Source organism: Scleropages formosus, chromosome 5 (genome assembly GCF_900964775.1).
Source record: "Scleropages formosus chromosome 5, fSclFor1.1, whole genome shotgun sequence".
Lineage (NCBI taxonomy): Eukaryota > Metazoa > Chordata > Actinopteri > Osteoglossiformes > Osteoglossidae > Scleropages > Scleropages formosus.
The window spans coordinates 23,315,775-23,341,819 of record NC_041810.1 but is presented as its reverse complement, the minus strand read 5'-3'; the positions used below and the strand labels follow the sequence as shown (position 1 = coordinate 23,341,819).

Sequence of the window (26,045 nt, the reverse complement as noted above, 5' to 3'; positions counted from 1 at the left end):
ATCCAAATTTATACACAATTTCACAAAGCAAAGAGAGTTTCATTTTCTTTTGCTGGTAAAAAAAACATACTCAAGAATGAAGTTTCATTCATTGTAGAGATTTATTTAATCTCCTGTTTTAACTTCAAAGTCTTAGTCATGATATTATTGTATGCCCATATAACCCCTTTGGGAAAAAATGATTATTCTTTCTATATTATATGTATTTTCCCCAACTATTCTTTTGATGCACTATAATGACTGGGAGTAATTTGCATATATTAAGAATGCCTTGTTGTGTATTTATTTGTTTTAAACCTGGCTACTTACCAGAACTCACTGGGGCCATGGGAGAGCTGCTGTTTTGAATGTTCCCCCTCCTACCTCCCCCACAGACACCTCCATAACAACAAAATCCACTCACTGGGAGAGAAGTGCTTCGATGGGCTCCGAAGCCTGGAAACATTGTGAGTTCACCTCTAAGTTGTTTAAACTGAATACAGAAGCAAACAGTATAGGGAAAGAAGTGAAGTTACTGTAGATCCAGAGAGAAGGAGGGTTGCTCTTCCCACAGTTCCCCTTAGCTGGTATCTGATGACCTGATGGCTGATATGATTACTAACACTGCCAATATTCTGTATTGCACTGCACTGCAAGATTTTGAAAACAGGTATTTGCTGACAGCCCACTGCAGTATTTCACTCTGGTTTCAATTGCCTTGTTGATGCCTGTAGCATTTCCCTGTTACTTTTCATTGTAAAATGCAATTTTGCACAGGGTGTGCAACAAGAAGAAAAGACAGATAATGGTCAGCTAGTGGCAGTTTATTAGGGGAAAGTTTGCTGACTTAACCTTCAGTATGAGAAATGAAGACACCCACTGAAATGAAGAGCTGGGCAGCATGGGGTTTATTCATGCTAGTACTGCCATCCACTCCAGCTGGGACTGAATTATTAAAAGGGGAGGAGGATATATCATCAGGGGTTAACAAACATTATACACACAGACTGAAACCACTCGTCCCAAGCAGGGTTGCAGCATGCCGGAGCCTAACCTGGAAACACAGGGCGCAAGGCTGAGGGGGGAGGGGACACACCCAGGGCAGGACACCAGTCCGTCACAAAGCACCTCAAGTGGGACTCAAACCCCCAGACCTGCCAGAGCACAGTCATAAGCCAAACCCGTTGCGCCACAGCACATAAACATTATACCCCTTCTCAAATTACGTTTACCACTACTTTTATAACAGGTAAACTGTGACGAAATATTCCATTTATGTAATACCTTGCAGAGACCTGAACTACAACAGTCTGCTCGATTTCCCATTTGCCATCAAAGCCCTGACAAACCTGAAAGAGCTGTGAGTACCCATGATGCTTTGCATTCTCTTCATCATTTGGGGGTGCCCTGCTCATCTCTGACTGTCTTATACTGTTACAGGAGCTTTCACAGTAACAACATCAGGTCCATTCCAGAGAAGGCCTTCACTGGAAATCCTTCCTTGCAGATGATGTAGGTCCCACTCAGTGTGTATTGTACTCTTGTGCATATTGTAGCACGCTGTTCTCTGATGGGGGGATGAAGGAGGCACGGACATCATTTATTACAAGCGTTTATTAGAATACCAGCGCACAGCTCTCGGTCCAAGGACTCCTTTTCCTCAAGGACTTGCACCTCAAGCCAGCCTTACCAGCCTGCTTCGCACCCCTCAGGCTTTTTTTCTTCTTTTTGCCGGCCAACACACTCAGTGTCATGCCCACGACAGCAAGCCAAGTGACCACACCTGTTGCTAATCTGAGTGGCCAGGTATAAATGGAGCGCAGTCACTGCACAGGGTTGCGGAATCTTACAACGCCTACCTGCTGGTCCTGTGACTCAGCGTTCTGTTCCTAGTTCCCTATTCATTGTTCCTCACTCTCCCGGCTTCTGAGCCCTTCTTGTTCACCCAGTTTCTGAGATCTGCTTCACCCCTGAAAACGATGCCTGCGCCTCGGAAGACCTACGCCCGTCCATGACCTTCGTTCTCTGTCTGCTGCTGTGTTTTGCTCCGAAACAAACAAACCCGCACTTGGGTACAAACCCCACCTTCTGTCTCCCGTCCTCGTTGATGACACTCACCCCTTTATATTCCCCTTGAGTCTGCACAGCGGTTCAACACAATTCTGTTTTACTTACCCACAATCCAGCTACTTACAATAAAACCATTTTCCCTGCTCAAACTCCCGGTGACACAGGTCGTTACAATATTGTGTTTGTCACAATGTGAAGGGGACAGTAAACTGAAATGCTTCATGCAATTTGTTCTGAAAAATAGCGAAAAGTAGATAAACAATAAAGTGAATCCTGAACAAAATAGCAGCAGTTACGTGCAACTCCCGAGTCTTTGTGGGGATGCATTTCTCTCATCCCTTCATGGTCAAAAGTTTCCCTTCTGCAGTTGAGCCCAGCTGGTAAGAGACCTTTTGAGGAGATTTCCTAAAGCATGTCAGCTAGAGGTTGTGGCTAAAATGATGTGACATTATACATTAAGCCATGTAGTTGACGTTCTAGACTGGTGTTTTTCCACCTTCCACCAACTCACAACAATGAAAACTGTAAAACCACTGTGTCCTTTTTCAAATTATTACATCCATATGTGCTCATAGTTACTGAGGTCCAAACAGTAAATAAACTGAATACAATTTTAATTCAGATACAATGTTTTAGTATAGTGTAGTGAGATAAAAAAAGATGAGCCTGATGCGTGTTTATTGTAATCGTTTTTATTGCATGGCTCTGAAGTTCTCATTTGTGCTTATTGTTTTAGCATTTATAGAGTCATACGGTCACATTTATGGAGGTCAGTAAATTTTAGTACATTTCAAAAAGCTGAACAAATGACAATTCTGTGCCTTCAGTTTCTAAGGGTTTCTACTATGAGACATTATTCACAGAACACTGTAGTATCTTACACAGTAAGTCTATATGTAATGCTGTGTCAAAAGACTGCTATAAGCCCATGCCTTTGCATGACACGTTTGGTTTGGTAAATATTTACTTGAGTAATTGCGTAATTTTTTTGTGTAATGGCTTTCGTTACTCCCAATCACCAGGGTTCAAGCTTAGATTGGCAGGATGAATCTTGTACTTCATCCAAAAATGAAGGGTCAGTCAGCAGGGTCTTTAACAGTGCAACTGACTGTTTTGTGCAGTGGGAATGCCTTCTTCTGCAGTTTTTAGAGTTCTTTTGTGAGTTGTAATTTCTTTGAAATCAACATCAACTGGTAGGTGGGTGGTGCTATTCTTCCCATACACTTAAGCCCCCACATTCAGATCCTACAAATTTGCAATCTGTTTCACAAGTTTTCCTCTTTGTTCTCTGCAGATTATTTTATGACAATCCCATCAAGTTCGTCGGCAAGTCCGCCTTCCAGCATCTTCCAGAACTACGAATGTTGTGAGTGTTCAGAATTGTCCAGTGCCATTTTTTATTTTTTTGTATTTGTCCTCGCACTGTTGATGAAGTTCAAGGGAAACTGCAGACTTTCACCATGCAATCCCTAAGTGCCCTGTGCTCTCCAGGTCTCTCAACAGGGCCTCAGAAATCACAGAGTTTCCAGACCTCACCGGCACCACCAGCCTGGAAAGCCTGTGGGTCCAAACCACAGTCCGTGATCTACACACTTCACACTCGAGCCTGAATAGAGTCAGAACCACAATGCAGCTGCTGTAATCTATGAATAAAACAAACCAGACTGGTCTTATTTTCAAGGATTTGGTTATAAAACTCATAAATATTAATCACAGGTAATAAGGTTCTGCTGGCAAACCTAATCATCTTGACGTGTGATTAATGGCCACGGCTTTCGAAGTCTCTCAACAGCAATTAGTTCTGCTGTACTCTGAAATTTTTGTTGAGCAACAGTTATGTAGAGGCACACAGCTATTTCCATAGTTCTAATGACCTCACTTTAATTCTGACTAGGACCATTACCAGAGCGAGGCTTTCTTCTCTGCCTGGCACTCTATGTGATCACTTAACTAAACTGCAAGTCCTGTGAGTAACATGATGACATAATATTTTTTCAGTTTTTTTCATCTGTGCAGGAGTTCCAAGTTAATAAATGGTGGTTTCTAACCATCTCTGTGTGTCTGCAGGGATCTTTCATACAACATCATCCAAGATCTCCCCAGCTTCAGCAGTTGCAGAAAGATCCAGAAAATGTAAGGATGGAATGGATGGATGTTAACAGACTTAGATTATACATGTTCTCACCCCACATAAATGTAGTGATCCTACAAAGACTTTTTATTTGTTGGCGTTAATGTTCCTGCTGTTTTTTTCCAGTGACCTCCATCACAATGAAATCCTGGAGGTCCGCGCTGGAACATTCCAAGGCCTGATGGAACTGAGGTCCCTGTAAGTGCTCTGTATGGGTACTAAAAAGATGCTGAATCTCATCTGTTATGTTCCTCAGCAAGGCTTATTCCAGTAGCCAGCTTTTCTTCTTTGTGTTTACCTTCCAGCATTCCCAAAACCCAACTCCAGTACTCCCAGGGTACTCTCAAAACACAGTAGCGCAGTGGATGTAACAAGTCATCTTAACAACAGGTCTCTGAGGTCAAGCGAACGCACCAATGTGACACACTGCTGCCATACTACTTGTCTTCTGAAAAATCATACTTTTCAGAAAGCCCACAGCAGTGTCAAAAACAAGATAATTGAGGCTTGTGGCACGTCCAGCTTTCCAGGTTCCGAGACTGGCCAGGCAGGGAACAGTGATGGCAGACTTTAAGATTCTTTTTATTATTCTTCTTATTATTTTATTATTCTTCCCCATTATCCACAAGAAAACCAACACAAAGACTATAATCTAGCTATATTAAACTGAGGGCACATCAAGTGTGAACTGCTGACCACAGAACTGATACTTCCATCCTTTCAGAGTCTAAGGCTTTTTTGGCATTCTTTATTAGATTATTGTTGTCCTCTTAGCTGTTCAGGCAGGTTCAAATCCAGCTCCATCTCTGTGTGGTTTGCAGGTTCTCCTTCTGCTGCATAGGCTTCCTCTAGGACCTCCAGCTTCCTCACAGAGTCCAGAGGCATGCAGTTCCTCCACACAGGGGGCACCAGCCAAACCCACCGCATCACCACACCACACCTCCCCCATCATTTCAAATACAAAGCAAATAATAACATAATCATTTAGCTGCATTTCTGTATTTTGTTCAGGGGGGGAGCGCGGTGGTGCGGCAGGCTTGGCCTCTGCCTGCTCTCTGGTGGGTCTGGGGTTCGAGTCCCGCTTGGGGTGCCTTGCATTGGACTGGCGTCCCGTCCTGGGTGTGTCCCCTCCCCCCCTCCAGCCTTACGCCCTGTGTTGCCGGGTTAGGCTCTGGCTTGCCGCAACCCTGCTCGGGACAAGCAGTTTCTGTGTGTGTGTATTTCGTTCATGCATGTTCTCTGATTAAAGTCTATTTAGTAATAATCATACAGTACAGTTGAAGCTCCTACTACACAGCTGTACTACGTGGCCTGTATAAAAGTTTCAATATTATATCCGAAAAAGAGGGCCTTTTTCTTCACTACTATATTTTTGGATGAGTCTCTCATAGGAAGTGTAAAAACACAATGTGCCACACACAGTGATCGATCTGCGGGCTACAGGGAACTAGAGCAATGTGCTGTCACAGCTGGCCACCTGAGGATCCTAGTTCTATAGCAGTCATTTCACATACAGAGTGCTGGAACTATCAAATTACCAACAGTATAGATGACGCACCATAACAAGCATTAGTGTGCTTTTTGCTAGCAGTTTCCCTCCATTCTGGGTGATGCGTCATTACCACATACACAATCTGTAAGCTTTTTTTGTTTTCCTTGGGGTTATGAGACAATCCAAATTATATTTGGATTGGCAGGAAAAGGTCTTCGGACATCCTAATGCACTGTGTTTTTACTTGCAATCAAAGTATTAACACCTTGCAGTATTCACAGAATTCCACTAAAACCCAGACCCTGTTTGCAAGAACAGGAGTCCAGCTGAACTGGTCTATATACTAAGCTGCTTTCTCCCAGGAAAAAGGATGAGATGTTTCAGTCAGGAAGTTTGTGGAACCGATTGAGTGAATGAACCATTTTAGTCAAACAGAGAGCATGCCTTACCTTCCAAGGGCCAGTTTAGCCTATTAATAGAGATGTCGTACAGATTTCGTCTTCACATTGCATATTGAGGAAGACAAAGCATAAGACCACGTTTGGTTTAATTGGTTAGTTTAGTTTAGTTGAATTGGTTTAGTTTGACTTTTTTTCTGGATGTCAGTAACTTTGCAATTTTTTCCTCATTTTGGATTGTGACCAGGGAAATGTGATCTGATAAACAGTACTGTATATCTATATTTACATGTTGTCCTTGTATTTAATATACAGGAAAATCACACTGAAGTGTCATAGCGACAAGTACCATAAAGGGCATGTTTTCCAAGAGTGTCCTTTTCAAAGTTTCAGCATTATAAACTCTTTCTGAATCCTTACAGACAAATATTCTTCATCCTGTCAATCAATCTTTCTTTCTGTTTCTCCATAGTGACTTGTCTTGGAACAGAGTACGCAGTGTGGAGCCACATGCCTTCGCTGACCTACCGTTGCTGTCCAAATTGTGAGCATTTACATCCATGTTACTTCATCCATCTGTGTTTGTCTGCCTGGACAAGACCCTCATATCATCAGCGCTTGTCCATGACCCAGTCCCTTCTCCTTCATTTCACCCTAGGGACCTCAGTTCCAATGCACTGTCGTCCCTACCTACAGCAGGACTTGGTGGGCTCACGCACCTGAAACTGTCTGGTAATGGTGATCTCCGGGAGCTGATGTCTGCTGAAGATTTCCCCAAGCTCAGGTAGAGGTAACCATAGCCACAACACCTCAGTTCTTCCTAGGAACACACTCCTACTGAAAGAGCTCCGACCACTGTAGATGCAGAAAATAATTACTTTCTAAAAATCTTGTACCGTCATAATTGTGGGATTTACTGCAGCATTATTTATTCATTCATTGCTGTGGAAATTTTTACTGGTATTAGAGGAATTTAATTTATTAAATGGAAGTTTGTATTAGAGTGTATTTATCTCATCTTCCTTGGCATATCTAGGGTTATGGAGATGCCCTATGCCTTCCAGTGCTGTGCCTTTGTGGCCTGTGAGAGGTCCGCAAAGCTCTGGGACACAGAGGAGAGCAGTGGCAGAGAGCTCCAAAGCAGGAGAGATGCCGACATTGCGCATGTACTCAACAGACCTGAAGGTGCACAGATATTGTATCAGTAGCAAACACACTATGAACATATGAGCACTTTCTAGGGATCTTCCATGTAATGGAATTAATGAGCTGTAGTCACTAATCACATTAAATCAAACCACAGCTGTTTTTTCCAGCTGTTAAAACCATGTATTGGCTACAGACCATTTTAACCAGTCTGTGATTTCATGGGATTCCAGAAGACTACAGCCTTGAGGATCTTCTCCTGGAGCTTGAGGAAAACCCCAAATCCAAGCAGTCTGTCCAGTGCTCCCCAGCACCAGGTGGGAGAATCACACAGGTTGTGGTTTAGAGTGCCATACAGAGACAGCAGCAGGAAGTGATCTAACATGCTGGATTCTACAACATGAGTACATTGCCAACATAGGAACACCCATGTACCAAGAGGAGAAAGGCTCATAATTCAGTTTTCAGTGAAACTAGTATTTTACTAAAAATATAAATGCAATTTAGGGAGGTGCGGTTGCGCAGTGGGTTGAACCGGATCCTGTTCTCTGGTGGGTCTGGGGTTTGAGTCCTGCTTGGGGTGCCTTGCGGTGGAATGGTGTCCCGTCCTGGGTGTGTCCCCTCCCCCTCCAGCCTTGCGCCCTATGTTGCTGGGTTAGGCTCCAGCTCCCCGCGGCCCTATACGGGACAAGCAGTTCAGACAGTGTGTGTGTGTACATGCAATTTACATGTTTTATCATTTACCCACTAGGGTCTGTTTTTGTTTCTCTAGGACCTTTCCGCCCATGTCATCACCTGTTTGGAAGCTGGATTATCCGATGTGCAGTGTGGATCATTGTGGTGCTGTCATTGGTCTGCAATGGCTTAGTGGCAGCTACCATCTTCCTTTCCCCTGCCTTTGTATCTCCAGCCAAGCACCTCATAGGCCTTTTGGCCATAATCAACAGCCTCATGGGCCTGTCAAGTGGCATGCTGGCCGTGGTGGATGCTCTGACGTTCGGCAGCTTTGCCCAGTATGGGGCCTGGTGGGAAAATGGCATGGGGTGCAAAATCACAGGTTTCTTGTCTGTCTTTGCTGGCGAGACTTGTGTCTTCCTGCTGACAACTGCCACTCTAGAGCAAGACCTCTCCGCACGGAGCTCCAAGAGTGTCAAAACCGGAGCGTCTTCCATGAACAACATCAAGGCCATTTCAGCTCTCTGCTTCAGCCTTGCTCTAGTCATCACGGTCCTGCCTTTGCTGCACATTGGCGAATACGGTGTTTCCTCACTCTGCCTTCCACTGCCCTTTGGGGAACCTTCCAGCCTGGGCTTCATGGTGGCCCTGGTTCTTCTAAACCTGCTCTGCTACTTTGTCATGACCTTCTCTTACACCAGACTCAGCCTGGGGAAGGGTGAGATGGTCCACTTCATGGAGAGCTCCATGATCAAGCATGTGGCCTGTCTCCTGTTCACCAACTGCTTGCTCTACTTTCCCATGGCATTCCTCTCCTTCTGCTCCCTTCTCAGCCTTTCTTTTATCAGCCCAGAAGTGGCCAAGTCCATCTTGCTTCTCATTGTACCCCTTCCTGCTTGCCTGAATCCCCTGCTCTACATACTGTTTAATCCCCACTTCAAGGAGGACCTGTGCTTGCTCCTCAAATGGACAAACCTGTTGAAGGATCAGCAGCACTCAAGCTTGGTCTCCGTTAGCTCTGAGGATGCAGAGAAGCAGTCATGTGACTCCTCACAAGCTCTGGTTGCCTTCAAACTACATCAGACACCTCACCAACTGCTTCGACAGGATGCAGAAATCAGCCAAACCCAAGTTCCTCTTGTCCCTTGGAGCTAGACCAGACCTTGTGTTGGATTGCTGGATTGAAATTATTTTCCCAATCCAGAGTTCTCAATGGCATTCTGAAGAGCAGAGGACCACCTGTGCATGAAAATATGTGCACCTAGACAAGAAAGGAGTGATGATGTACTCATGCGTAATCAGGGACAGTTTAGTCATCTTTCTTAAAGGTAATACAAGCCAAAGATCAGGAGCAGGATGTATTTTCACCACATAGCTCATCCACATATTAACATCCATCATATTTTGCAAACCTGATTGTCTGCATGTTTCAGTAAGATATGAAAACTGCCTGGTGGAGACCTCAGAAGTACTTTGGCCCAGTGTGGCCTGGTTCTTAACAGTACCGAAATATGAAACTTTTCCAAGTGTGCTCTGTTTTGGAGGAAGTCCTCTTGCCTTTTGCTTGTAATCAAAATATATTTAATGAATATTTTTCCAAGCTACAGCATGCTAAAAATAAAAACAGTATATGGAAAAATAATTACACTCATAAGCTATACACTTAAAGGGAACCAATTTTTTGTCACATCGTGTTGTCATAAGTTCCAGTGTTGGATTTGCCCTGCTAGATCTTAATTTCCTCATAAATAATTATATTCATAGTTGATGTCTTTGAACTCTGGTAAGTGGTGTGAATATGAGTGGATTCATACTATTTACTGTATCAAAATGATATTCACTCATGATTCTGTATTGATCTTGCTTATTTGTATTCAGTACATTAAGCATGTTTGTATGGTTACTTATACTGTGACTTTGCTTTGACCATCATGTAAAAAAATCCATTGTTTTTCAGTTTTTATTTTGATATACTGCATTGCTACTTTGTTTTCCCATTGAAGTCTATGTTGTATGTTTCTATGAATGACGTTTCATTTGTCAGACATCCTCCTGATTGTTTCAAAACAGTGTTTATGTTTTTTATTTGTACAATCTTTTGTCTTATTACCTGCTGCTGTCAAACAAATGAAGAGCCTACAGAATCAATGAAACATCAATAAAATATGAATAAAATATTTTCCAGTTCCATTTGTTGCAATTGTTCCAGTTTGTCATTCAAACTAAAGGCAGCTTTGCTTGATAAAACTTTTGTTGGGCTATGCAGCCTAACATAGTCTCTGTGGAAACATCTGGTGCAGTTATATGTACCCTCCGCTGGCCCTAATTGTCATGCTGCACACAAGGATTCTGCCGACGGACCCAGGCGCCGGTGCATGTTCGTGTAGTGGGGCAGGGAATAGAATAGTCAGGGACAGGCAGGGGTCGATTGATCATCGTACATTGTTCCGAGGAGCAGATGAAACCAGAGCTGAGGTCATGGAGCAGAGAATTGAGGAACCGGGAAACCAAACAGGGAACACAGGACAGGTAAGTAGTGGGGAACAAGACGGGAAACGGAAAGAGGCTTGCTTGCAAGTTGTGTCTTCTCTAGAAGAGGTTCCACAGTGTGGAGCATGCAGGCAACCTCTTTATACCCTACCTTCCTGATTAGACACAGTGCGCTAGTTGGGCACGCGGTTGGGAGTGTGACAGTACCTCCCCCAACAAGCGGCCCCAGCTGTCCAACTCCAAGCAAGAGGATGTCCCTGAGGACAAGACACTGGCCGGTCTGGATGATCCGTGTTGCTGGAGTCCTGAAGGACAGATGCGGCACAGAGCTTGAGCAGGGAGACGTGAAAAGTAGGGTGGATACGCAGTTGCGGGGGGTAGCAGGAGCTGGTAGGTGACTGGTGTTATTCTGTCGAGGGTCTTGAAGTGCCCGATGTAGCAGGGACTGAGCTTTTTGGAGGGGAGGTGCAACTTCAGGTCCTAAGTAGACAGCCACACCTGCTGGCCGGGGAGGAATGAGAGGGTACGTCGGTGTCGATTGGCCTGCTGTTTGCGGTGCTGGGTGCATTGCCAGAGGTGGTCTCGCACGATCCGTCAGGTCTCCTCATTCTCCTGACACCAGGCATTGACTGCAGGTACGTAGCTTGGCCCGGGGTACCAAGACAATAAAGTGGGTTGATACCACAGCACACACTGGAAGGGTGACATACCTGTGGATTCATGAGTCAGGGCATTGTGGGCGTATTCAGCCCAGGGCAGGAACTGGGCCCACTGATACTGTTTTTGGGAACAATAGCTGCTTAGGTATCTGCCAATATCCTTTGCCTGGGGGGGTACCCAGAGGTAATGCTCACCAAGACTTCCAACTTGTCCCAGAATGCCTTCCAACATTCGACAGGTGAACTGGGGGCCCCGGTCTGACATGGTGTCCTCGGGCAGACAAAACAAGTGGAACACATGATGGAACAGGGCTTCGGCTGTTTCCAGGGCTGTGGGCAGCTTTGGCAGGGGATCAACGGGCTTAGAGAACCGGTCAACCAGGGTAAGTATAACCGTTTTACCTTCAGACGGGGGTAGGGAGACCAGGAAGTCCACTGTCACGTGGGGACCACGGACGAGAGGACACAGGTAGGGGTTCCAGAAGGCCTGCCGGCTTCTGAGTTGGGGTTTTCGCTTGGGAGCAAGTTGTGCAGACTTCACACATACTTCCGGACATCTTCTTGCATAAAGGACCACCAGAATCACCCCGTAAGAAAAAAAGTGTCCTGCGGGCACCTGGGTGCCTAGCTGTGGGGAATCACGCGCCCACTGTAGAAGAGAAGGCTGTATTCCTAGCGGTACGTACTCCTTTCCCTCAGGCTTGTCAACTGGGCTGGGGTCAGCCGCCTGAGCAACATGGAGATCCTAAAAGAATTGGTAGCACACCGGTGCCACCTTGCAGTTTTGGGGCAGTATGGGCTAAAGGTTCTTGGTTGGCAGGTCACTGTCGAGAAGGCAGGAAAGGGCATTAGCCTTCGTATTCTTGCAGTCAGGTCTGTATGACACAGTGAACTGGAACCGGGTAAAGAAGAGGCCCCATCGGGCCTGGCGAGGGTTGAGCCAGTGCGCTGACTGGAGGTATTCAAGATTATAGTGGTTAGTCAGAACCACGAAAGGGTGTGCAGGCCCCATCAACTGCTGCCGCCACTCTTCCAGGGTCAATTTGATGGCCAGCAATTCCTGGTTCCCGATGTTGTAGTTATGTTCTACCGGCTATAGCTTACAAGAAAAGTAGGCACAAGGGTGGAGCTTAAGATTGTCCCCCTGCCTCTGAGACAGTACCTCCCTGACCTCCACAATGGATGCATCTGCCTCGAGTACGAGGTGCAACTCAGGGTCTGGGTGCCTGAGGAAGGGCACTGTCGTGAAGTGATCCTTCAGCTTCTGGAAGGCATGCTGATCCTTGTTGATCCATGCCAGGCAGGTCCCTTTACTGGCTGTGAGGACTGTGAGGGGAGCAGTGATGGAGCAGAATCCATGGATGAACTGCTGGTAGAAATTAGCAAAGCCCAGGGACTACTGCAGAGCCTTCATATTCCTGGGCCTTAGTCACTCCAACACAGCTCAGACCTTCTCGGGATCCATGATTACCCCTTCCCTGCTTAAGACATACCTGAGGAAGAAGACCTGGGGCTGGTGAAATAAGCATTTCTCCTCCTTGATGTATAGGTGGTTTTGTAGGAATCACTTCAAGACCGCTCTTACATGTTGTATATGCTGTTTTCTAGGCCGGAAGAAGACTAGGATGTCATCAAGAACACTTTCATTGACGAGGTCCGCGAGGACGTGATTCACAAATGCTTGAAACACGGAGGGCGCATTCGACAGTCTGAAAGGCATAATGAGATACTCGTAATGGCCCATGGAAGTACTGAAAACCATCTTCCATTCCTCCCCCTCCTGGATACTGATCAGGTTGTACGCAGTCCGGAAGTCAAGCTTGGCAAAAATCGTTGCATCATGCACTCGTTCAAGAGTGGCAGTGATCATAGGCAAGGGATGGGGGTACTGGACCATGATGGCGTTCAACCCCCGATAATCTATGCAGGCATGCAAGCCCCTGAACCTCTTTCCAACGAAGAAGAACCCCACAAAGGCTGGAGACGTGAAGGGCTTAATGATGCCTGCTTCTAGCCCCTCGGTGGTGCACCACGTATGGCCTTTTGTTCCAGGAAGAACAGAGGGTATACCTGTCCACGGGGTGGAGTGGTACCGGGTAGGAAATCAATAGCACAATCCCACAGGGAAGTACGGCCACCCAGGTCTTGCTGAACACCTCTCCTAGGTCCTGGTACTCAGGAGTGATAACCACCGGTTGGGCTGCTTCTGGGCTCTCAATAGAGGTAGCCCGACAGGGAAGGAGCAGACAGGACCGTGAACTCTGCGGTCCCCAAGAAACCAGTTCCCTGGTGCTCCATTGAAAAACCGGGTCATACCGGACCAACCAGGTATTAATCAGTATCACAGGAGTGTCGGGTGAGCTGATGATAAAAAATGCAAGGTCTTCCTGATGACACATGCCCACCACCAAGTGCAGGACCTCCGTGCAGGACTCCACTACTCCAGTTCCCAGCGGCTGGCTGTCCAGTGTGCTGACCCATAATGCTAGGTCACAGCCCCGCCTTGGGATATTATAGGTGATAGGAAAACCGGTGTCCAAAAAACAGCCTGAGTCCTCTAAGGCGCACGTATATATATCTGGTTCCTCTCCCAGGCTATAATTAATGGAGCGGTGAGCTGAGATTTGGGTTGGTGGGGTGGACTAACCTGGGAGTCTGGGCATCCTTTGCGTGAAGGGAAAACTGGAGAGCCGGCACGGAAGTGTCCGGGCACGCCACAGTAGAGGCAGAGCTGCTCCCAGAGCCGGCGCTGTTTCTCCTCAAGACTCAGGCGGCCATGTCTAACCTGCATTGTCGTTGGGGCTTCTTCTGCGGGTTCAGGGACTGGGGTGGCCCGCCATGGCTGAGGAGTCTGTTTCTGAGCCAGGTTATTGATAGTGATGGCAGTTTCTACAAAGCTGTCCAGGGTCCAGTCATCCCCACAATATGAAAGCTCCACCTGTATCCGGGGTTGGAGCACGTGACGAAGGTTGGCCAGGAGGGAGGCAGAGTTCCAGCCCCTGAGCTCAGCCAGGGTGCTGAATTCTAATGAATACTCTACCACCGAGCAGTTATCCTGCCGGATCTTTATCATCTGATTGCTGGCCACTCCCCACTGCCATTCACAGCTCTTGCCTTTCCTGCACCTTTGCTCTCTGAAAACGTACAGGGAATCAAACTGGACAGACCTTTGAGCAGCAATGCCTTTAAACTGCTTACGAAGAACAGTAATCCTATTTCTGAGTATTTGTTGTGCAGTACATGTGCTTTGTATTTCCTTTACATTTACATTTATTCATTTAGCAGATGCTTTTCTCCAATGCGTCGTATATCTCATAGAAAACACAATTTGTGCATTACATTAGGAGAAAGACAGACATAGCTGCAGACGTGTGGTTCTTAAGTACAGTTAGTTTGTTTCTTTCCACCATATACACCAATGTTCATCACATGAGTAGCTGCATAAAACTCAGAATATCGATGATTCAAACAAACAATTTCAAATTTCACGGTACCTTTCTTAGGTACTTTCTCTCGGATATGTAGGCATATTGCATATTATGAAAACTCTGATGCTTACGGTTCATTACCAGTGCCATAATAACAACTTGGGATGTTTGCATTTGATATTTCAGTGGCTTCACCAGTTTTTTGGGGTTTATTCATTATCAGAAATGATAATAATAATAGTTCGCAACACCATCATCATCATTTATTTTCCCTGCATATTTGTCCGAAGTGACTAACAGTGTTTGGTCCGTACGGTGGGTACTAGTGCAAACCAGGTTACAAGAAAGCAATCACATGAAACAGCAGCTTTTGTTATTCCTTGTTTCCTAAGGTTAGCGGAGAGGAATGCTGCAGAATTACACTCAAAGGCAAAATGTTCCCTTATGCAAGAGCCCAGAGCTTATCTGATGAATATTATGTGATGCTTCAGTTATGTTAACTTAATTAAATAGTGAATGCCACTTGAGCAGTACAGAAGGGATGGTCGGTGGGAATACAAACTACGGTATTTGTTCCCCTACTGCTGCGTGAAGCTAATGGAAATTTCTGGAAGTTTGTTTTACTAAGATAGTATCATGGATTCGTTTGCTGTTCCGGAGTATTCACCTCCTCCACATGAAGAGAAGGAGGGAGGGGCACGTAAAACGACAAAAATTAGCGTGCCATCGGCAGTGCTGCAATTTCAAATGCAGATGACATTCAGAAGAGACTTCCTGTCTGCGGGCCAGCCGAGGTGTGTCTAATTGTTACATCTAGGCATGCAAGTATCAGGAGTCAGGGGCTCCAGGCAACTCTGCAAGCCTTCCCTTCTTGTAAACACACTCAACGAGTTCCTTGTACCCTTTACCGCTCTTGATTAAACCCCTTTCTCTCCAAGTATTAGCTGAGACGCCAGTCTACAAATCGGTATTTTGGAAACTTTCTGAGCAACAGACCGCAGTCTATGCAGCAGAATAAAAGCACTTATGATAAGTTCAATATCTGGCCATGTAAATGTACACCAACACATTTCTAATTAAATTTCTTCTGTAATATCTTCAGTAAATCGATAAGCTTGTTTACATGAGGACATCTTTTTTATTTCATGGGGATTCGCTCTTATTCTCATTATCTTTTTTAATTACTTGACAAAAAAGTAAGAGGAAAGTGTGTGATACAATAAGCAGTACAGCAGAGCTGAAATATACTCCATAATGGCAAGTGTCAAAACTAGCAATACTTCTACTTTAATAAACAATCTGTGAAATAAATAAAGTTTGTTTTTATTATTAGAATTACTTTCCATTGATGCTGATTAAGAGGTTATAGAGCCAAACTGAAAATTGTCTTGATTTCCATAAAGTTTCAGAAAACTTTTGGGTTATTAATGAGGATAAAACATGAACCTTTACTGATGTACAGTACTGTGCGAAAGTTTTAGGCACTTGGTTGGGGAAAAAAGCTGTAAAGTGAGAATGCTTCCAAAAATAATTCTCTTAATTAAACAACTTCCTACAAAGCTTAGTAACCATTCATCGACAACAACAGCTTGTCCCGTGTAGGATCGTGGCAGGCTTGGCCGGGTCCTGCTCTCTGGCGGGTCTGAGGTTCGAGTCCTCCTTGGGGTGCCTTGCGGTGGACTGGCATCCCGTCCCAGGTGTGTCCCCTCCCCCTCCAGCCTTGCGCCCTATGTTGCCGGGTTAGGCTCCAGTTCGCCGCGACCCTACTCGGGATAAGCGGTTTCAGACAGTGTGTGTGTGTGTGTGTGTGTGTGTGTGTATGTGTGTGTGTGTACTTTCTTTCTTCAACGACATACCAAACCTTTATTGTAGTATTGTAACTTTTTGCAAAAGGATTGCTTGGAAATCTAAAATATATTCTTTCCCATTCACACTAATGCAGAAGACATTAAATGAAGTCTAAAACAAATATTTTTGTGAAACACCTAAGTGCCTGAGACTTTTGCACAATACTGTGTAATTGATATCTGTATATACTAATAATGCAAGGGACACAATAATCTTTACTTTCTGATTAAGTAACACACATAATAATTCTCACATTATGGCACCAAAGCATTTTTGATTGCTATTTGATTTGATTGCTATTCCAGAGAGGGGGTGCGGTGGCGCAGTGGGTTGGACCACAGTCCTGCTGTCCGGTGGGTCTGGGGTTCGAGTCCTGCTTGGGGTACCTTGTGATGGACTGGCGTCCCATCCTGGGTGTGTCCCCTCCCCCTCCGGCCTTACGCCCTGTGTTGCCGGGTTAGGCTCCGGTTCCCCGTGACCCCATATGGGACAAGCGGCTCTGAAAATGTGTGTGTGTGTGTGCTATTCCAGAACATTCTGTCAGTGTACTCTGTACTGTAAAGTAGCCCAAGTCACTTAAAGGTGAGTGCCAATAACTGCGGAGTGAATTCCCCTAGTCAAAATTATTTTTGTATAACCACTTAGTTGAAGTGACAGGATTCCCTCGGGTAACCAGAGAAATAGACTGAAAACGACAAGTTTCTTGGAAAGAGCTCTAAGCTCCTTGCCGCAGACAGAGGGACGCTGGGTAAACATGACATCACCTGCCCTGCTCTAATCAGCAGTACAATCTGGCTCATTTTTCCATCCCAGACCCACAATGCAAAGAGGCATTGTCCTGGGTTCTGTGACTGATGTGTTTACTAAACATTTATTTACCTCCACCCAACTGGAATGTGTATTTTTAACTGAAAATGAAGCTTCAGAAATGTTTCTTTAAAGTGCAGAGCAGCCCGTCTGGTGGAATACAGTCCAGACATAACAAATAACTGGCATTTTCGTAAGTGATTAAGATGGGCAGCATGAAGGCTCTCAGATCTTCTCAGCACACACAGAGCCTTTGAGCTGAGTCCTATCCAACCTGATCATCTTGCGAGGGACTGAAGTGTCCAGAAAAGTTGGATGACAAATTTCAGATAAGAAACAGTTCTCCTGGCTGCACTGCACTCGCACACCTGAAATTAATGGCTTTACAGGGAATTTGGACACATTCCTTACCTCATATTAGCCTGGTGCTCTTCTCTAACAGCAAGGTCGTAATGCCATAATAGTGTGATGAGAATCATTTATAAATCGTATCCAATGAAACCAGGTTTCTCACAGGCTTTGCGTGGTTTTGTTAAACAGAGACTGTTTTGTTACAGAGAGATATGAATCTCAGCAATGTACTTTTTTATTTACATTGACATGTATTTATTAACACACCCATTTCTCAAAAGCGACGTACATCCCTGAAAACAACATAAGTGTGCTTTACACCAACAGACAGAGAAACTGAGGTGCAAACAAACCAGTGTACACCACACAAGTAGCAGCATATAGGCCTTTTCTTGAACAAATAACACTGTGCATGTTTATCAAGCACATCAGAGATCAGGGGAGAAGTGAGTCAATGAAAATGCAGAGAGAGATTCAGCAGTTCTGAGTGAAGAGAGGGAGCTAGAAGAGAAAACCTTTGTTCTATTGATTTCGAACGTCTCGCTTAATACAGAATCTGCATCTTTCCAGTTCCTACATATTTTGAGCTGTGAACGCATCTCCTCTCGTTACTGTAGTGCATTTTTTGCATATTTTTTATATATTTCATTATTCACAATGCCTGGTGGTAAACGTGCACTTGAAGGAAACCAAGAACCATATTGCAAGCATACAGCAATTGATCTGGAGATGAAATTGAAAATAATAAAGAATTATGAAGTTGGACAAAGAGAATCGTCTATAGAAGTGTAATTTTTTTAGATGTGTTTGCAAAAAATGCCTAGGCTTGGCTAGGGTATGGTAAACTAGCCTATGTTGAATTGTGGGGGAGGAGGGGGAATCTGACAAATGTAACTTTTGACTTACATAAGGAGTTGAAGAACAGTCTACCTGCATAAGTCGAGGGGGGTCTGTATCGTAATTTGCTTTGAACCAAAGCATCAGATAAATGTAACAGACACCATGGTTGTAATGTGGTGACTGAGATAAATGTGTTTATCAGAATCAGAATCAGAACGAGCTTTATTGCCAAGTGTGTTCACACATACAAGGAAGGAATTTGTCTTGGTGGCAGAAACTTCCACAGCACAGACAGAATGACAGTGACAAGACACAGATGAGAAGATAGAATATGTGAATGAAGGATAAAAATGCAGTATATAAAAATATAAAGCACCCAATATACAAAAATAGTCACTAGATATTATATGTATGTACAGGTATGTTCTATACAAATGCAAGGGAATGTGAGTAAGACATATGATGTGATAAATAGATATAATTATAAATAGCGTGTATTGCACTGATTTACTCTCTAGGGGGGATTTAGCTGTTCATGAGGTAGATGGCTTGGGGAAAGAAACTTTTCTTGTGTCTGGCTGTCCTGGTGCTCAGTGCTCTGTAGCGCCAGCCAGATGGCGAAGGTTCGAAGAGGAAGTGGCCCGGATGTGAGGGGCCTAGAATGATTTTGCTGGCCCTTTTACTGACTCTGGACAAGTACAGTTCTTTATTACAGAGTTATGTATTTATTGATTTGTATTACACATATTTACCTGTTATTACTATATTTGCTCAGTTTCCACAGTCAAACACAGAACACAAGAGCGAGATTAAAGAAAGGAGTCACCTGTCGACGTGTTGAGGTCTCTCTGATACCCTTAGTCTGTAGTATTCTGAGCCCCCTGACTTTGCTGGGGGTTTCATTCTGTGACGTTGCCAGCGCTGCGCTACACCCGCAAGAGTTTTTCCACATTTGTGAATAACTGGAAATATCTGAACATTTGCTAAAATATGACTTAACATCTGTAGGGAAACCAAAATCGCTGCTTAGAATTTTTTGTACTGCATTTAATGGAAAAATAATTAAATTTATTACATGTTTTTCACTGTGTGTGTGCCCCCCCCTCCCCCCCCCCCAAGAATGCTGTGGTTCTTGCTGTAAAAAAGAACTAAACAAACTTATGGTGCAGTGAAAGTACAATTTTGTCTAAACCCAGTACCTAATAACCACAACCATATGCTTTTGGCTAAGTGGTGGTTTGTTTTAGGGTACTTTACATTAGAAAAATCACTGTTATCCACATTGCTTCAGCACATCTCTTTTGTGCTTTTCAGGATCTCACCATATGCTGAGTAACTGTACATCACAAAAAAACTGAATAGCAGTAGCTGCATAAAACTACCTCGCTTGTTATCCTCTTAAAATTAAGTCTTAAAATTGCAAAAATAGTTTATAGTCAACCGGAAGCTTCTTTCTGGGTTATTGCAAAGCTCATACATTATTCTGTATTCCTTTTTTACATTTACATTTACTATTCATTTAGCAGATGCTTTTCTCCAAAGCGATGTACATCTCATAGAAAATACAATTTGTGCATTATATTAGGAGAAAGAGATACATAGTTGCAGACGTGTGATTTGTATGTAGTTAGTTTCTTTCCGTCATATACACCAATGTTCATCACATGAGTAGCTGCGTAAAACTCAGAATATTGATGATTCCTGATTACCTTCCTACTATTTATTTTTCTTTGATACACAATCATTTACGTACATTACAGGAGTAGCTATATAAAGGCTTATCCAGGCATGACCTTAAAGTTATGCTGCATGAACATTTACACCTTACATGAACTTAAGAGATCATTGGAGAAGTGAGTCTGGAAGAGGTGAGTTTTCAGACCCTTTTTAAATGTGGACAGAGTTTCAGCGGTTCTGAGTAGCGGTTGATCAAGTCTTGTAAATAGCTAGGAACAGTTCTATTGATACATTTGTAGGCAATTACCAGGGTCTTAAATTTGATCCAGAAAGTTACAGGAAGCCAGTGCAGAGAAACGATAAGAGGGAACAAAGTCAGTGAGTTGCCCAGTTTCAACAATAGATTGTGACGTTTTGTATTATTATTTTGTATTTTTGTTAAACAAAAAAAATTATCTGTTTCAGCCACCCAACTTGACTGCTGTGATGACATGATAAACATACAGGTGCTCTACTGCAAATGAGCCCATTATTTGTGAAGGATTCTGTGGCACACTCAGGCTGCGAGAGAGCGGAATGGTGAGGAGGAGTGACTTTACCACACCTGTGGGTAATGATCAGCCCTATTTTACCTCATCTTCCCAAAAAGCAGGAAAGACAGAGTTGGGAGCTCGGACCGACGCCAGACCTGAGAGAGTGAGGAAAAGCAAACCTCAGACACCTAAAGTCCCGATGCCTTGCACCGACTGCACAACATGGCTCAAACGCAAGACGAAAGCATCCCATCCCGCTTCACAGTTCCCCTCTACTGGTTATGATGACAGCCCGTCTGGACTACTGCAGCTTTCTCCTGTCTGGCCTTCCTGCTACTGCCATCAAACCTCTACAGCTGATACAGAATGCTGCTGCCCGAGTTATGTTTGACTTGCCAAACCATTCCCATGTATCTCCTCTACTTGTTTCTCTGTACTGGCTTCCTATAGCTGCCCGGATCAAATTTAAGACCCTGGTTATGGCCTACAAATCCATCAATAGTGCTGCTCCCAGATATCTATAAGACCTGATCATCTGCTACACCCCAACCAGACCGCTTTACTCTTCTACCTCTGCCCGCTTAGTCGTCCCACGCACAAAAGGTAAAGCATGAAGGTTCTCCATTCTGTCTCTGTTGTGGTGGAACGACCTCCCTTTCTCATTCAGAACTGCTAAATCCCTGTCCACATTTAAAAAGGGTCTTAAAACTCACCTCTTCCAGACTCACTTTGCCCATGATCTCTTAAGTTCATGTAAGATATAAATGTTCATGCACTATAACTGTCATGCCCCCCTCAGCGCAACGAGAGGCACCTGCGGCTGATCAGGGAGCGACCGCATAAAAGGATGCTCCAGAGCACACGTAGACGTGGAACCTTGTTCAGCATTATCTCTCGCTCGCGTACCTTGCCTTTGCACTCCCGTCTTCCTTGAATCCTCATCCTAATCCTTGTCCTGATCCTCATCCTCGACCTTCCCCCCCTTGTCCTCGTTTCCCTGACCCCTCTCCTGAATCTGCTCAACTTTCTGGCTCAACGACTAACTGCTTGTCTTCTGGATTACAGCTCTTGGATTCTCCCTTGGATTTCGTCTGCAGATCGGTGACCCTCTGTCTGTTTTTGACTTTGTCCTTTGGCATGTCCCTTGAAAGCCCTTCCTGTGCTCCTCGTCTGAGTCCGCCACTCCGACCCGGGGAAAACTCCGTGACAATAACTTTAAGATCATGTCCGGATAAACCTTTACACAGCTACTCTTGTAATGTAACATAAATGTTTAGATATATACACACACACACACACACACACACACACACACACTTTCAGAACCGCTTGTCCCATACGGGGTCACGGGGAACCGGAGCCAACCCGGGGCGTAAGGCCGGAGGGGGAGGGGACACACCCAGGACGGTACGCCAGTCCACCGCAAGGCACCCCAAGCGGGACTCGAACCCCAGACCCACCGGAGAGCAGGACTGTGGTCCAACCCACTGCGCCACCGCACCCCCTCTTCTTGTTTAGATATAGTGCATCTCAAAAAAAATGACTACTAGGAAGATGATTTGGAATCGTAAATATTCGGATAAAGTTTTATGCAGCTACTTGTGTCATGTACATTGGTTCATATGCTGGAAAGAAACTAACTGCACTTAAGAATCACACATCTGTATCTAAGTGTCTCTTTCTCTTAATGTAATGAACACATTATATTTTCTATGAGATGTACGTCACTTTGGAGAAAAGCATCTGCTAAATGAATAAATGTAAATGTAAATGTACTGATGCACCGCACGTATGAATTAAAAGTGTTTCCACCTACCGGACACGTCTTGCGTGTTTGTGCCACAAATTCATTCTATGGCTATTAACAATGTAAACATTGACTGTTTGAGAGTTTCAACATCACTGATGCAACAACTTCTTGAAGTTCATTTTAATTTGCTGCAGAAGTCGTCACTTGCAGGGGTTCGACCTCTGCGGCCTGTGGGTGACGCAGCATCCCATCGGAATGTCAAGAAAACGCTCATCAATGTTTTTTCCACACAGGGCTTGTAAACAAAGTGCTTTATTTTCAGGGAAGAACATCAACAAACTTCATTAGGAAATGAGAGGGATGCAGATGTTGCCGTTTCTGAGACACTTTGTTAAAGCAGTATCTGTTTTCATTTTTATTTCTCCAGCAAAACATGGGGGAACTTAATTGTTTTTCTCGGCTTTGTGTTCTTCTGCACACGTGTTTCAGCGTGAACAACATGAGCAGCAGCTGGCTAGAGCACATCTGTGTGCGTGTGAGGCTGAAGAACGAAGGGCTCTGTGTTTCTTCCAGCAGTTGTCTCACGAAATGACTCCGTTATCATTTGTGTTTATTTATTCAGCAGACACTTTTCTCCAAAGTGACTTCCAATGAGCTCTATGTAGTGTTATGAGCCCACACACCTTATTCATCGCAGTGACTTATACTGCTAGATACTCTACTTACACTGGGTCACTCATCCATACATCAGTGGAACACACTCTCTCTGTCACCCACACACACTATGGGTGAACCTGCACAGCATCTTGGTGGAGTGTGGGAGGAAACCGGAGCACCCGGAGGAAACCCACACACACTCGACACAGATTGAACAGAAATCGAACCCATGTCCTCTCCCACCACCCAGGCGCTGCGAGACAGCAGCTCTATTCACTGTGCCACCATGCTGCCCCGTCAGTGTCTTATGACCTTTTGAAATATGTGTATGAAGTGTCCACATGTATGTTTGATACCGAATTCCTTTCAGAGGTTAATAGAAAGAATTCTGACGTGACAAAGAAAACTAAAAAGTCAAAGTGAAAACAAAGCTATGGGAATGTTGGTGGGTGAGTCTGATCAAGTCATACAGATTCTCGTGTCCCATTTCTAGCAGCAGCTTGTTTCACAGTCACCCTACAGCCTCGAAGGCTCGATTTGCTTTGCTCTAACCGCACCCTTTTTTCCTCTTCCATCAAAAGCTGAGGGTGCTTGAGAACATTTGCTCTAAAAGACCACATTTGTGTCTGAAAGACATACAGCAATGTAACATATAATAATGACACATTTAAATCCAAATCAAGGTAAAATAGCAGTGAGACAGCCTGCTAGATGGTATCTCGTACCTGAAGAAGCTCCTGCACTTTCAAGATAGTTCTCCTTCTTTTGGGTGTGGTGCAGGCAGAAGGGATTTCAGGAGCTGGGCTGTAGTTCTGCATCTGAACGCAGCCACTTCCACGTGCCATGTATGGGGTTTATCTGTACAGACATCCGGAGGGGAGAAGAGTCCCCAATACAGACAAGTCTCCTCTTCACCACACCTCGAGAGGATCCTCACAGTAAATCATATAGGATGACCCAGTGTATGGTTTCTGATCAGGGTTCTTCAGTCACAGCCAAAGGAACATGCTCTTGGGGTTGAGACAGTAAGACTACAGTGATAGCCTATGAGTAGTAATGCTATGGAGAGGGAGGGGTTCTTCAGCAGGTTTGCAGAATGACATCCTAGGACACTGGACGATACAGGAATCTCAGCTACTGCCGTAAAGCAAGAACTGATTCAGTTGAATTCAGTTTTTTTATAGAGCGCTCTTCTCACACAGAGAGCGTTGAACAAAGGCATAAGGCAAAGAAACAAACACATCAGACAAAGATACAAAGAAGACAGTAGACTACAAAACTAGCGTGATACATTATCAATGCTTTTATAAAGCTATAAGTATGTCAACTGGCCACGGAGGAAAGGAACAAAAACTCCCAACCGAAAGTCGAGGAAAGAAACACCTTTGGGGTCCAAGTGCCAGTGGCTGCTCACCCCTCCTAGGCATTCTAGATTAAATAGGACTTCTAAGTCAGATTACAGGTAACAGGGGCATTGTTGCTGTATGATAGCTTTATTTCCCATTTCAGCAAGGTAAGTCTTGTTCATCATGACGGTTGGTCATCTTCGGTCAACATGGGGTGCTTCTGTAATCGCCAGCCAGCCTCCTCAGCTCTTATTGTAGGGCATCAATGCTCAACAAGAAGAAATTGTTACTAATTTCTTACTTTCTTAACTTAAAGAAATTAGTTTAATACTTTTGGATACAGAGGTGGGAAAAAGAGAAGCACGGCCAAGTGGAATTACATTTCGTGGTGATATGCCCAAGTGAACATGTAAGTCTCTAGTCTGAATTTGAAGACTGAGACGGACGGGGCATTTCTGACAGTAACTGGTAGACTATTCCACAGTTTAGGTGATCTTGAACAAGAACTGATCTTGTTCTTGGGGCTGTTCTTGAGGACTCTTCCAAAGGGGAATTCTCAACAGTAGACAGCCTGATAGGCTAATAGGAGTCGGCATTTGTGGGTCACATTTCAACACAACGTCATACAAACAAACAGCACATCCGGCGTTCCTCTCCAGGGGGCGAAGTGACGCTTAAAGAAAAAGGGAAAAGGGGAGGAAACATCTGGCCGCTGCTGGAGAAGTTTGGAATGACTGTCCTAAAAATAAAGGATACAATACCATGTGAAGGTCTCAGCCAGTGTCCCACAAGGGTCTGAATCCCCACTTGTCCAGAGGTATCTGGAGATGTGTCAGATCCTGTCATTCTGTGGCTTCCCCAGGCAACGGACAGATCCAGTTTTTCTGAGCTCTTCTGGGCTGAGTTCTTTGGCCTTCACTATTCTTCACGGCCATCTAAAGCTACTGGAAAGCAGTGGGAGGGCTGACAAAGGACACTTTGTGCCTCCTTCCCAAATATGGCCTCACACCGCAGTAAAAGCGTAGGATCATGAACGGCACTAATAGGGCAAACAGTGTGACTGCGTTTTTGTCATGGAAACACTACTAATTTAAAAAAGTTAATCTTTGTCTCACAGCGCCTTGGTGTTGGGAGAGAACATGGGCTCAAACCCCACTCAGTCTGTGTAGAGTTTGCATATTCTCCCTGTGTATGTGTGGGTTTCCTCTTACAGTCCAAAGAAATGCTGTTCAGGTTCCCCCAGAGTGTGTGAGTGACAGAGAGAGTGTGTTCCACTGATGTATGGATGAGTGATCCAGTGTAAGTAGTGTATCTAGCAGTCTAAGTCACCTTGGTGAATAAGGTGTGCGGGCTGATAGCACTACATAGAGTTCATTGGAAGTTGCTTTGGAGAAAAGTGTCTGCTAAATAAATTAATGGAAATGTCATGGAGACACATGGCCCTCATCACAATGTTGTAGCTGGGAGAGCAGGAGGGGGTGGGGATGGGCTTCAATAAGCTTTTTCATTGAAAATAAAAAAGTTGTTTTTCTATATACTTTACAGTCTTTGGGACTGATGGGGGTTTACGTCTGTGAGCAGAAAATGAGTGCCGGTCTGTGTTCTTGTGCTCTCTAGTAGACCGTGTACAGTCTGAGTGGCTCACACACACAACCACAGCACACAGATAAACACCTGAAGCAGTGGGCTGCCACTGAGTAAACAAGCCCACCGTGAAGAGGACCCTTCAGGGTACAAACCCACAGCCCCCACGGTGCTACACACTGTT

The 26,045-nt window shown here is 44.6% G+C and overlaps 2 protein-coding genes across 2 annotated transcripts in view; one reads left to right on the top strand and one right to left on the bottom strand.

Annotated features, from left to right (window-relative positions):
• Window positions 1-9,613, top strand: part of LOC108942205 (leucine-rich repeat-containing G-protein coupled receptor 5-like) — a 32,309-nt gene extending 22,696 nt beyond the window's left edge. Inside the window, exons 6-18 of the mRNA XM_018765354.1 lie at window positions 375-446; window positions 1,271-1,339; window positions 1,420-1,491; window positions 3,344-3,415; window positions 3,541-3,609; window positions 3,944-4,015; window positions 4,117-4,182; window positions 4,307-4,378; window positions 6,543-6,614; window positions 6,729-6,854; window positions 7,107-7,255; window positions 7,450-7,533; window positions 7,989-9,613. Coding sequence (XP_018620870.1) covers window positions 375-446; window positions 1,271-1,339; window positions 1,420-1,491; window positions 3,344-3,415; window positions 3,541-3,609; window positions 3,944-4,015; window positions 4,117-4,182; window positions 4,307-4,378; window positions 6,543-6,614; window positions 6,729-6,854; window positions 7,107-7,255; window positions 7,450-7,533; window positions 7,989-9,046 — 2,053 coding nt within the window. The 3' untranslated portion in view covers window positions 9,047-9,613. The remainder of the gene's footprint in view (window positions 1-374; window positions 447-1,270; window positions 1,340-1,419; window positions 1,492-3,343; window positions 3,416-3,540; window positions 3,610-3,943; window positions 4,016-4,116; window positions 4,183-4,306; window positions 4,379-6,542; window positions 6,615-6,728; window positions 6,855-7,106; window positions 7,256-7,449; window positions 7,534-7,988) is intronic.
• Window positions 1-26,045, bottom strand: part of ttll1 (tubulin tyrosine ligase-like family, member 1) — a 917,975-nt gene that overhangs the window by 718,211 nt on the left and 173,719 nt on the right. The gene's annotated exons all lie outside the window — the stretch shown is intronic.